The sequence below is a fragment of the Gadus macrocephalus genome, chromosome 14 (assembly GCF_031168955.1).
Source record: "Gadus macrocephalus chromosome 14, ASM3116895v1".
Lineage (NCBI taxonomy): Eukaryota > Metazoa > Chordata > Actinopteri > Gadiformes > Gadidae > Gadus > Gadus macrocephalus.
This window is the reverse complement of record NC_082395.1, coordinates 7418087-7431222: the sequence shown is the minus strand read 5'-3', so window position 1 is coordinate 7431222 and position 13136 is coordinate 7418087. Positions and strand designations below refer to the sequence as shown.

At 43.7% G+C, this 13136-nt stretch overlaps 1 protein-coding gene across 2 annotated transcripts in view; it reads left to right on the top strand.

Annotated features, from left to right (window-relative positions):
- The first annotated feature begins 307 nt into the window (after nucleotides 1-307).
- The window catches only part of myom2b (myomesin 2b), a 31173-nt gene continuing 18344 nt past the window's right edge, over nucleotides 308-13136 (top strand). The window contains exons 1-11 of one of the 2 annotated variants that reach the window (XM_060070795.1): nucleotides 308-450; nucleotides 3783-3880; nucleotides 5161-5218; nucleotides 6196-6350; nucleotides 6733-6822; nucleotides 8843-8931; nucleotides 9155-9205; nucleotides 9449-9613; nucleotides 9985-10146; nucleotides 10641-10782; nucleotides 12375-12574. In XM_060070795.1, coding sequence (XP_059926778.1) covers nucleotides 3804-3880; nucleotides 5161-5218; nucleotides 6196-6350; nucleotides 6733-6822; nucleotides 8843-8931; nucleotides 9155-9205; nucleotides 9449-9613; nucleotides 9985-10146; nucleotides 10641-10782; nucleotides 12375-12574 — 1189 coding nt within the window. In that variant the 5' untranslated portion in view covers nucleotides 308-450; nucleotides 3783-3803. Of the gene's footprint in view, nucleotides 540-3782; nucleotides 3881-5160; nucleotides 5219-6195; nucleotides 6351-6732; nucleotides 6823-8842; nucleotides 8932-9154; nucleotides 9206-9448; nucleotides 9614-9984; nucleotides 10147-10640; nucleotides 10783-12374; nucleotides 12575-13136 lie in introns of both variants that reach the window. The other variant, XM_060070796.1, reaches the window with a different exon arrangement.

Here is a 13136-nt window from a genome sequence, read left to right as displayed (position 1 = left end):
CAGATTAGACGACCTATCAAATGAAACTGATACTAGCTAAGTAACTGGAGCATATTGCCAATGCATGACGATATGTGTTAACAGTTGACGTTCTGATGGTACGTGACTGTTGTTCTCCATCCGTTATTCCTTCAGGTATTCTTAAGTTCATCTCATAAGTCGCCAATCAGCGATAGCGACACAGCATGAGGAGCCAGGGAGAAAACATGGCCGCCAGTGAGCTCTGCGATGGCCAAGTGTATTTAAGCAGAAGGTCTCTAACGCCACTGAGAGTCTAGAAGGAGCCAGGATATATATAGGCTGCTCCCTCACCTTATAAGGCTTCGGCCAAGAGGCGGGTGGGGGCCTGTCAGACACACGGGTGGAGGTTTTGGTCGCCAGCTTGTTAAGGCTGACTCCCTCCGGACTCAGGCTTACGACCGAAAGGCTCGGTGCAGGAAATCTCGAGGGGTAAGGACTACCACCACCACCACCATCACCATCAATATCGTCTCCGTGGTACACCTGCCCCATTGTTGTTTTGCAGCAGGTAGGCAAAGGTAGGATGATGGCTGAAGGGTCGCGTGATGTAAGGTCGTGTGAAGCTGAGCACGTATGGGATAATGAATGGGGTCATGGGAGGTGGTTCTATTGATTGTATTATATAATGTCGGTGGAAGTGAATGATTCAGGAGCGATGCAAATAACGTCCGGTTCTCAAGGTTTGATGAAATGAAGATGGATGGAGATCTTGCTGTAGAGCGGATCTTATTGCCTGAGAAATGTATATAATGGACTCCCAGTGGACAGATAAAAGGATTGCTTGTTGACACATTGTTCGACTGTCTCTCAGGAGATTAACACACTGAATTGTTATTGATGGCTATTTTAACTCTCCTGACAATTGTTGAATTATCTTGATTACGGCTTGTTTGTATTTACATGCAATATAGATAGTGAAAGATATGAAGATAGATACTGAAAGATATGTTGGTTATCAGTCAATCTAAGCAATTCATTGGTTATGTAGTTGAGGGATTAGGATTTATGATTTAGATTTATGTCCTGAAGTCCTGAAGTGTTCATGGAGTGAACCAAGGAATTCAGATGTCCTTTGGCTGTCATATGAGTAGCCCTGGTCATGGGGCTGACTGAGGGTAGTGCTACTGTCAAAGGATGCAGGGCATGGTACTGACACAGGGTAACGGTACTGACACAGGGTAACGGTACTGACACAGGGTAACGGTACTGACACAGGGTAACGGTACTGACACAGGGTAACGGTACTGACACAGGGTAACGGTACTGACACAGGGTAACGGTACTGACACAGGGTAACGGTACTGACCGAGGGTAACGGTACTGACACAGGGTAACGGTACTGACACAGGGTAACGGTACTGACACAGGGTAACGGTACTGACACAGGGTAACGGTACTGACACAGGGTAACGGTACTGACACAGAGTAACGGTACTGACACAGGGTAACGGTACTGACACAGGGTAACGGTACTGACACAGGGTAACGGTACTGACACAGGGTAACGGTACTGACACAGGGTAACGGTACTGACACAGGGTAACGGTACTGACACAGGGTGCCGGGTATGGTACTGACACAGGGTAATGGACAGGGTGCAGGGTATGGAGCTGACGCAAGGTAATGGTACTGACACAGGGTACAGGGTAATGCTACTGACACAGAGTAATGGTACTCAGGCCCGTCGGGAGAAGGCAAGCAAACCAAGCAAGGCGGCAAATGTGTTGAGGGCACCCTCTGGTGGCGCCCTTAATTAATTAATTAAATTATATGAAACAAGCGAAATAAAACATGTTTACCAAACATGTTCCCAAATGGAAAGGACAGGGGAGCGGACAGTTGATTAGTCGATAGCGCGCATTGAAACTCCCGCTGTGGTACGCACTCCCCCCCCTCTCGGAAGTCTTGCTTGGCGCCCCAAAATACCCGGCTCGGAAGACTTGCTTGAGGCCCCCAAATTCCTTGAAACGGCCCTGATGGTACTGACCTAGGGTAATAGTACTGACACAGGGTAATGCTACCGACACAGGCTACAGGTTAATGCTACTGACACAGGGTAATGCTACAGACAAAGGGTACATGGTAGTACTGACAGAGGTCTGCTACTGGGAAACTATAACGACAGAGCTGCCCTGCTGGGATATAGGAATAGAAGAGACATGTTGTTATTTCAGACAGAAATGTTTTATCTTACACATCTTTAGACTTTGACACCAGACCCCTGCAGAGCTACTTATAAGCGTCTGCTGGCTGGGATAATGGCTTGAATGAATTCAGTATGCATAATCTATGCAGAAGTTCAAGGGTTAGGAATTCCTAATTGAACAGATAAAATGAACAGTTAAGTGGAAGATATGCTGTGATGAGTAGGTTTAACTTCCTGTTCAACTGACTCAAGGCTTGCAGGTCTGTGTGCCTTTGAGTTGAGAATGTTTCATTTTGCATTTGTCACTTGACACCAGACCACCAAGTGTTGTAAGAAAACAATGTTCTCTTTTGCCTCACTGTACATGATGCAAGACAGATGATGTAATGTTGCTTCTGGTATAGAGTGGGAAGGTTGGCAGATTCCGCCAAAGCAGAAGTATAACTAATATTGTTAAAATATGTAATGTAACCTTCAGCGTGCGATTGTATTGTGCTTATTATAATATTGAATAGTTGTTACGTCTTTGATGGTCATTCGTCTACGGCTAGTGTAGCTGTTATGTTACTCCCACTAGTGTAGTGTTGGATGAAAACGTTCAAATTTTACTTCATCATGCTTGAAGAAAAGGTCTAACAGTCTTACCAAAAGCGTAATTGGCTTGACCGAATGTGGTCGCTGTTGGGTTATTGCAATAGATTCACTTTCTATATATGGCTCTGCTTTGAGCTCGCAAGGAGAGGAACCGTGATGCAATGGTGTTCTATGAATAGCAAATTGACTGCAGTGGCAGTAAGTTTGTCACATGTGTTGTGCAAAAACGTCATACCTAATACGTCATACCTTTTTTTACTGGAAATGTCAGTTTAGTGCTGCGGAGATGATGCATTATGTGTTTTGTATTGGGTTATTTAAGGAATGTGTATGACTCGTAAGTCAGATCTGTGATCGACAGGAATTGTATGTGTACAAAGACCATCATTGCTTGGACATAAAGTATAAAAAGCAATGTGCCGTTGCTGCATCATTCAGTCAGGTGCCCACATTTCTCTTTAAAATTATACATCTGCAGAAGAAGGTAGAAAGTTGTAGTCTAAATATGCAAAATTGAATGTCAGCTTATCTGTGTGAGTGTTTGCGTGTGTGTGTGCGTGTGTGCATCTCCTTATGTTGCAATCAATTGTCTTATCTGACATGATCTATGGTGAGTGTATCTACATAAATACATAGAAACATGGCTAAGAATCTGTGGTGAATACATACACACTAGACAAGACTGCATTTGGATAACATGTCATTGATTTACGTGGGTAATGTATCTGTCTTTATACTTGGCATGGTCATATTTATGTGTGTGTGTGTGTGCGTGTTTTTGTATATCTTCGTTTGCACGTGTTTGTGTGAAACGTGTATGTGTATGTATGTGTGTCAAACAGGTCCGGATCTACAGTGTCTGTGTACGTGTATGTTTGTGACACACGTGTGTATTAATGTAAGAGCATTCAGTTTGTGTGTGTCCCACAGGACATGCATCTACAGTGTCTATGTATATGTGTGTGACACGTGTGTGTTAATGGGTTAATGTAAAAGTATTCATGTCCTGTTTGTTACACAGGCCAGTAACTAGAGTGTCACCATGGCGATGAGATCTGGGAATTACAACCATGAATACTACCACAAACAGAGTAAATATGTGGTCAAAGAATACAGCAGGTACAGTTGTACAAAACTAGACTTACAGAGTTTTAAGTATAACAAAATATTCTAACAACTTAATAAAACCCAGCGTTGTATTAGTACTTATAATAGCATTATTTGCGCTTATAATAATAATACAGTACTAATGAAGTAGGCCTAGTCTAACAAAGGACTACCATATGTAACCTAACCTATTATTTCTAACTAATTCAGGGTTTATGCAAACTATAACTCCTAAAAACCTCTAAAATGCTTCTTAAATGCTCTTATATATATATATATAGCTTAACTTGACACTATTAATCAATCATAACAGGCTTTTTAACTGTTGTAAGCAAATAATGATCCCCACTTTCATACAATTGCTTTAAAACGTAAAGGACACCTAAAAGAATAGTATCATAGTCTTTAGTCATACAAATAGCCCTGCAGGAAATGTTAGGATCAACTCCAGGCATCAGATAGCTATCAATCCGTTTTGTTCGTTTTGTGTAAAAAGGGCTTAACCAACCCAATATGAATTATCTTTATGGTTTTCTTTGCACTTTTAAGTTTGCGCAAGTACAAGTTTAAGTAAAATCGCTTTTGCGTTTATAGCTCATTGCTCCACATTTTTTAAATGATGACAGCTCTTCTCAAACACATCACAAAATATTCCTTCTCATCACCTGCTTACTGTCAATCGCATGTTCATGTCTTTAGTGTGTGTCCATACTTGTTTGTGTTTATGTTTTTCCTTTGTGTGAGTTTGCGTTTATGTACATGTGTGAGCTATAAAGAGCAACTCTTTTTCTTTCAACGACTCAAGCTTCCACCTTGCTTTTATTTGACTAAGTATCTGCCATCTGTTAACCTAAACCAAATTCTAACAACTGATTATGTCCTTAACCTTTGTCCAACACGATTTATTGAGAATTGTTTTAGCCAAGCAGATTGTGTTGTACAAATGCCATTTTAATACAATATGCTTCTGTTTTTTTATGTGTTTTCCTTAAATGTAGGCTTTTTTTATTGAACTTTAGTATGCACTTTATACTTGGACATATCAGTTGTGATACTGTTTTGACCTTTGCTACTAGAGGATTGAGGATCTTAGGAGGATTTTTATCGATTTATTTTTTTAGTTATCTTTCTAATGTAGCAAATTGTTAATATTATCGTGCTTGTGTAAATCTTGGAAAACAACAAACATTATCAAGTTCTTAGCCGTTCCATGTATCAAGTCAATATTCAGGGCAGGCATTACATTTTTTCCTAATCCTCATCAACGAGTGTAACTATCTGTGTGCCTTCAGCTCTGAGTCAGTGGTGGACGACTATCAGCATAAAGCAGCAGTTCGCATCCAGGGAGTGGTAAGGATCCAAGCCTGCTGCTCTGGCTCTGTTTCTCTCTCTCTCTCTCTCTCTCTCTCTCTCTCTCTCTCTCTCTCTCTCTCTCTCTCTCTCTCTCTCTCTCTCTCTGTCTCTCTCTCTGTCTGTCTCTCTGTCACCCTCTCCCACTCTCCATCCCTCTCTCTCTCTCCCACTTTCTCCTTCTCCAACTCTCTCCCTCTCTCTCTCTCTCTCTCTCGATATATGTCACATGGCAACATCATGCTTAATCCCAGGGAAATGATGTAAACAATATCGTGAGGTCCAAAGCACAATACACATTAGCTTCTCAAGCGACCATATACCATCTATTTTCTGTTGATGGCAAATATGATTCGTTTATGTGGCAGGGAGAGCAGGGGGAAGATAATTACCATATACATAATCACCAAGACATAGAGGATTTACATTTTGGAATACTGAGGATCTGAGGAGTTAAACTGTACTGACAGACAACACCAAACAGCTGAGCAGAAGGAAATGTCACGGAAATTGTGTGCTTAGGGTGGATTTAGCAGAACCACCGTCATGCCGTTGAAATCCGCTCATCACGGCAATGGTGACAGTCCTCCGTGTATTCCCGCCCTCTGTGTTGCTAAGTCATGGGAAAGACGTGGAATACATAAGCACATGGCAACTGTGACCGCAAAACCTGGACAAAGAGAGACACTGACCACATAGGAATGGAGTTTATTATCACATTTTAGTTTCACATTTTCTTACTGGAGCTGCTACAAGCAATTTTGGATTATTTAAGGGTGTTATAAATCAAATGTATTATCATTATTATTATTATTAGAAAAATATCCTGAATTGACATTTTTAAATAAAGAAGTACATTTCAAAGTACATATCGGTCTTAGGTATAGCAGAGGTTGTAAATGCATACAATTTAGTACTTAATAGTACTATCTGTACTTGGCGGTCATCGGCCCTCATTTTTCTTGGTTGGCGTTCAGGTGAGGAAGAAGATGGTGGAGAAATATGTGCGCGAGGAGCCAATGATCAGGGGACCCAAATTCGTGGTCAGGCTCAGGTCCCACACCGTGTTCGAGAACTCCCCCATCAAGCTTTTCTGTACCGTGGAGGGATTCCCCGTTCCTATCGTGACATGGTCGGTCCTTACTCATTTTACCATACAATATGAAATTGTATTGCATTATTAAGTCCTGTATAACATGTATATGTGCTTTGGTTAAATATGGATCCCCTTCGTTTGTGAAAATGAATCCAGTATTTATTTTATTTTATTTGAATGTCTTTCCACTTTAAGGACAATGCAATTATATCTATCCATCTATGAATTAATCATTGTAGGTTCTTTCATAGAATGTGTACATATTGAAATTCAACATAATGTAAAATAATGTTAGCCCTGAACCTGGTTTGCTTTTACTTCAGAAGTAGAATGTCTTTAATTGACCACAGGTATGCATGAACGGCAGGTTTTTGACAACAATGCATGGGTTTCTAATTCCCTTATGATCCTGATAAAGGTACAAAGATGGTGTGATCTTGGAGCATGGATCTGCTGGGCGGTACATCGTTGATGACAACGTCGGCATGCGTTCTCTGGAGATTCCCAGGTAGGTTCGATCACTCATTCTGGACAAAGTAGCCCTCAATCACACCAGCAGTGTCAAAGGTCTTAATAGGTCATATATGGCTGAAACCCGCCAACCCAAGCCCCCGAAAAGGCAAAAAACACTCCTTTAATTAGGCAGAAAGAAATCTTGAGAAGAAACACAGTGGGCAATCCCTCCTTCCAGGGATGGTAAGGTGGGCAATGGATGCCATAATTGACACACAAGGTAGTAATAAAAGCAAACATCTAGAAATAATTAAGGTTAAAAATGTCATACATTTTCAGATTGGTCAATTGTCTTAACTAGCTTCCAAGAATTAGGGAGCTATCGTTGGGCCGTTATTAAACATTCTTCAATAGGGTATTGAATTACTGCATTTTAAACTCTATATCTTTTCTGCAAACCACCAATGTCATTCACAATTCATGAAGGGGACAATTTCCTATTCATCCAAATATTCCATACCATGTTCCACTTCAGTAAGAACAGGGTATGGCCCCAGTAAGATGGATATTTCTCAGAAGGGTTGAGGGGAGAAACCACACACACCCTATCTCTGTCTCAGTCACTGTCAAATGCAAAGCCAAACCAGTAGCCAGACTAGTCGCCATACTCAGGACAAGACACGGGTCACCAGCAGAACGAGGAGCCCTTCTCTCTCCCCTCTAGTTTAAAGGCACTCAGCGGCTAATGTTAATGCTGAGTTGGACGCTACATGACACCTCAGAATGCTTGTCACTTGACCTGTGGCCCCGCCTCCCGCCAACTCACTCTCTAACTACTTCAACACACTTCAGCCCAGCTCCTGAAGTTTGTAACAGCTCCAACCACAAGCACACGCGCACACACACACGCACGCACACATGCGCACACGCACACCCACACGCACACCCACACACGCAAACGCATGCACGCATGGTTACATGCACGTACGCATACAAATACACAAACATTGTAACTCTCTTTAAACCTTGCCTTATGTCCTTTACTAACGTGCATACACGCATACAGTTACATGCATAGTAATTATGTGTATGCAGGTTGCAAATGATCTGATTTGCACCATCAATTGTCTCATTCCCCAACTTTTGACTTTTTCTCATGAATGTCATATTTAACACGGGACAAATGAACTCAAGAGACTTTCAGAAAATGTACTATGCAATAGCGTAGGAAGAACAGCCTGCCCCCGAAAAGAGTTTCACAATGCAACATAATTTCCTGCATTTACAGGGAAAATTGTATCCACTATTGGGTTGCTTTCATTTGGGTTGCTTATATGAATACTCATGTTGGGTACAATATTCTGACATGCAATAATTTGTACCCTGTATGCATGTACATACATACATACATACATACATACATTTATACAATCATACATGCATACATACATACATACATACATACATACATACATACATACATACATACATACATACATACATACATACATACATACATACATACATACATACATACATACATACATACATACATACATACATACATACATGCAGCCTTTCTTTTATTTACTTGAATCATTTACTGTGCCTTATGGCAACCAACACACAGTTTATGCAATCAATAATTTATCAATGAACGTGTAACATCAGGGGAGACCCCTGGTTTGCATGAGGTTCAAAAGGATTTCTCACGCAGCAGGAGTCTGGCTCACAGCAGAGATCCCCCCCAGCATGAAACACACTGTTGTGTGAAAACGGATTTGAGGCATGTCACTAGCGGTAACGACATTTATCGCACAACAACCCAGCAAACAGTTCCTCTGGAAGGATTCTGCATTGTCTGCAACATTACCCCTGGCAGCTTGCATAATGTTCCAGCGTCTGACGGGCTGGAATGAGTGAAATGAAAACAACTGAAAAAGCTTGTTCTGTTGAAAGAACGTTTTTTTTCCAAAAAAAATAAAAAATGTCACCGCATTTAAAAGCAGGACTACATCGGTACTGCCACTGTCTCACCGTCGCGCGTTGCCTGTGTGTTTGCTGTTGTCCTGCAGGTGTGGCACCGATGACACGGCCCAGTACTCAGCTGTGGCGTCTAACATCCATGGACAGGCCTCCTCTCAGGCCTCCATTATTGTCAAGAGTAAGCACTGCTCGTTCTCTGCACCTGGAGCTACTTGAAACAATCTCCGCCCTCCCAATTATCCTCCACTCACGTTTGATCACTGTTCGCTGAGTGATGGGGTATGCGTGTCTGTGTGTGTGTGTGTGTGTTTTTGTGTGTGTGTGTGTGTGTGTATGTGTGTGTGTGTGATTGTGAGGATAAAAAGGAAAACAATCCCAATGTTTTCTGTGTTACCATCCAGGGTTCAGGCAGGAGGATGAGTCCTGTTTGTACGCATGGCTTCCTTACACCGGTAAGGTTGTCAATATGGATGAGATCTCATTTGATTTGTAATATATGACTTGAAGTACACTTACCTCGTTTTCATTTTACATCACTCATTTCAATCACTTTCTCTTGTTCAGCATCACCTCTTTCCCGCTTTGATTTTATTCACCTTCTATTTGTCTATCTCTATCTCTCTCGCTCTTGCTCGCGCTCTCCCTTTCTTTGTCGCCTCCTTCTATTGGTCTCCTATTCCCCATACCCGTTCCAGCCCCCATGCTCCCCAGTATCCAGTACACCAAGATCAACATCACCTTCACGGAGAAGTTTGGGCCCGTGTTCGCCTCTGAGGGCGGCTCCGCCTCTCTGACCGCCACCATGCACCTCGAACCCAACCTGGCCAACCTGCAGCCTGACAGCCAGTGGTACCGCGATGGTAAACATCACAGAAACGTAGATATACAAGCACAGACATACAGCGGTTCAACGTCCAGCCTTGACGTACCGGGTTGGGTACTTGCTTATTAATAACCTGTATCACAATCCCCTGCGATGGACTTGGATAAAAGCGTCAAATTACTGCTTGATGACTAATGTACGAGTATGCATATATTATATGTATGCATACTATGTTTTCAATAGATGTTCACGCTAATTGTTAAACTTTCCCAGAGATGTCTCCGTTCCGCTGCTTATTTCATTTACAAAGACCCATGGGAACATAGGTTTATTTGACGGCAACGGCGTTGTAATGGCGATACTCTTTTCTCCGCCCCCCCCCCCCCCCCCCCCGCGTCTGACGCTCAGACACCCGTCTGGTTGATTCGAAGTGGGTGAAGATCAACACGGGCCGGGGCACCTCCACCCTGACCATCCCTAACCTGTTCAAGGACGACGAAGGCCTGTACACACTGCGTCTGGTGACCAAGGGAGGCACGGCCGAGCACAGCGCCTTCATCTCCGTCTCAGGTCAGACCCTGCCAAGGAGCGAACGAGAGAGAGGGATACATCATCTGGAGAGAGAGAGAGAGAGAGAGAGAGAGAGAGAGAGAGAGAGAGAGAGAGAGAGAGAGAGAGAGAGAGAGAGAGATCATCTGTAGGTAGAGAGAAAATCTGTATGTAGAAAAAGAGATAGATTGAGAAAGAAAGAGAGAGACATTATCCGTAGGGACAGAGAGAGAGAGAGGGAGAGAGAGAGAGAGAGAGAGAGAGAGAGAGAGAGAGAGAGAGAGAGAGAGAGAGAGAGAGAGAGAGAGAGAGGGAACGAGAGAGAGCTCTTCATCTGTAAAACTGATAGATTGACGAGAGCGACCGAGAGCGAGAGACGGCAAATGAACTCAGAGTGGATGGTTGGAAGAAGTCATTTGTTCATTTGTTCCCTTAAAGTCCAGCCGGCCTATGTCTCACGTCTTAATAAATACACTGAATGATCGGTCCTCCTTTGCGGGTCGCTGCCCTTCCAGACGGCCCTCCCCCTGTCGTCGGAGCTCCCGGGGCTCCGATGGACATCAGGATCCATGACGCAAACAGGGATTACGTCATCGTGTCCTGGAAGCCCCCCAACACCACCACCGAGGGCCCCATCCTGGGCTACTTTGTAGACAAGTAAGGAAGGGCACATCTGTGGCACACACACACTCACACACACGCACACACACACTCACACACACGCACACACACACACACACACACACGCTCACTCCCACTGACACACACACACACACACAGACCCACACGCTCACTCTCACTGACACACCCACAGAAACACACACACACACACACACACACACACACACACACACACACAAACACACACACACTCACACAGTCTCAAACACACAGGCATACACACACAAAAACATACACACACTCACACACTCAGTCTCAAACACACACACAGCCTCAAGCATACAGACGTACACACACATGCACACACAGAAGAACGCAGCATGGCATCGTTTGGCCAACTTCCATGGAAACACTTAGTGGGGTTAAGCCACAGTATTCATCATTCATAAGAAGCACTAATGGATGGATGGATAGGCTTATTCATACCAAGATTTCTTGTATTTATTCCTAAAGGTTTACCTTAGGTAACACTGTGGCCCATGGGACACAAGCACCACTGCCCCTCTAAATGAAGGGCATTTTAAACGGCCTCTCTTAATGCACAGCAATGTGTTCTGTGATGGATTCTGTTCATTTACATTCATTATATAATCATTTGTATAATTTGGTTCAATATAACGTCACCATTTCTGTAGTCGTTCTAAAATGTGGTCCTATTTAGTTCATTTTGTACTATTTTATCTTTAGCTTTGTCTAATATGTCAATTCAGACTCATGCCATTAAGGAGCAGGTAAAGATTTGGGGCCATGCTCGAGACAGATTGTACTGCGGACATCAAACCCAATACCTTTCCCGAGTCTCTCGTCCCTACTCCCTTGACTCTCGTCCCTAGTTACACCTCCCTTATCCCTAGTCACTCATCCCTAGTCCCTTATCCCTAGTCCCTCATCCCTAGTCCATACTCCCTAGTCCCTACTCCCTCGTCCCTATTCCCTAGTCCCTACTCCCTCATCTCTAGTCCCTAGTCTCTAGTCCCTAGTTCCTACTCCCTCATCCCTACTCCTTTGTCTCTCGTCCCTAGTCCCTACTCCCTCGTCCCTAGTCTCTAGTCCCTAGTCCCTACTCCCTCATCCCTACTCCTTTGTCTCTAGTTCCTAGTCCCTACTCCCTCATCCCTACTCCTTTGTCTCTAGTCCCTACTCCCTAGTCCCTCGTCCCTAGTCCCTACTCCCTCATCTCTAGTCCCTAGTCTCTAGTCCCTAGTTCCTACTCCCTCATCCCTACTCCTTTGTCTCTAGTCCCTAGTCCCTACTCCCTCAGCCCTAGTCCCTACTCCCTCGTCCCTAGTCCCTACTCCCTCATCTCTAGTCCCTAGTCCCTACTCCCTCGTCCCTACTCCTTTGTCTCTCGTTCCTAGTCCCTACTCCCTCGTCCATACTCCTTTGTCTCTAGTCCCTACTCCCTCGTCCCTACTCCTTTGTCTCTCGTTCCTAGTCCCTACTCCCTCGTCCCTACTCCTTTGTCTCTCGTCCCTAGTCCCTACTCCCTCGTCCCTAGTCTCTCGTCCCTAGTCCCTACTCCCTCGTCCCTACACTAACCTGCTACATGACTCTTCGTCTTTTCCCAGATGTGAGGTGGGGACAGAGAACTGGGCCCAGTGCAACGACCACCCCATTAAGATCTGTAAATACCCCGTCCCCGGCCTGTTCGAGGGCCACTCCTACTACTTCAGAGTGCGAGCCGTCAACGCGCGCGGCATCAGCAAACCGTCCCGCATGTCCGACCCCATCGCCGCTCTGGACCCCACCGAGTTCGAGAGGCTGCACGGTGAGAAGCACACGGAAGAAGAAGATCTCACTTTATTAATCACAGAGGGGATACACACCACTGCTATATGGCATGACGGAATGTGACGGAATGTTATTTTTTGGACATTTTCAGCATATTTTAGATTTAAAACTAACTTGGTTGGTTAAAACTAGCAAGCCTTTTAGGACATACCAAGGATTCAAGCAATCGTCCAAAATAAATTGTAAATAAAGTATTGAATTGATCAATGTTCTCTGTGAGGAGGACTAAAAAATAATCTTGATACCTTGGTCTCATGTCGTATACACCAATGGATTCAGAAATGGGGGAGTTGTTAATAACCTAGTCTTTCTGGGCATTTTTATTCCAGTGTTTGACATAATAGCTTTTTTCTTTACATTTGACACTCACGCCAAATTATGTCATCGTTAAACTGCTTATATTTGTAAAAGAGAACGTCATCTTCAATTATGACATGAATATATTTTCCTATCAGGTGCCAACAATGATATTTCACTGTGTTGACATTATGGACAGGATCCAATGTGCTCCACTCCTAGACACTGACTAATGGGCCTGA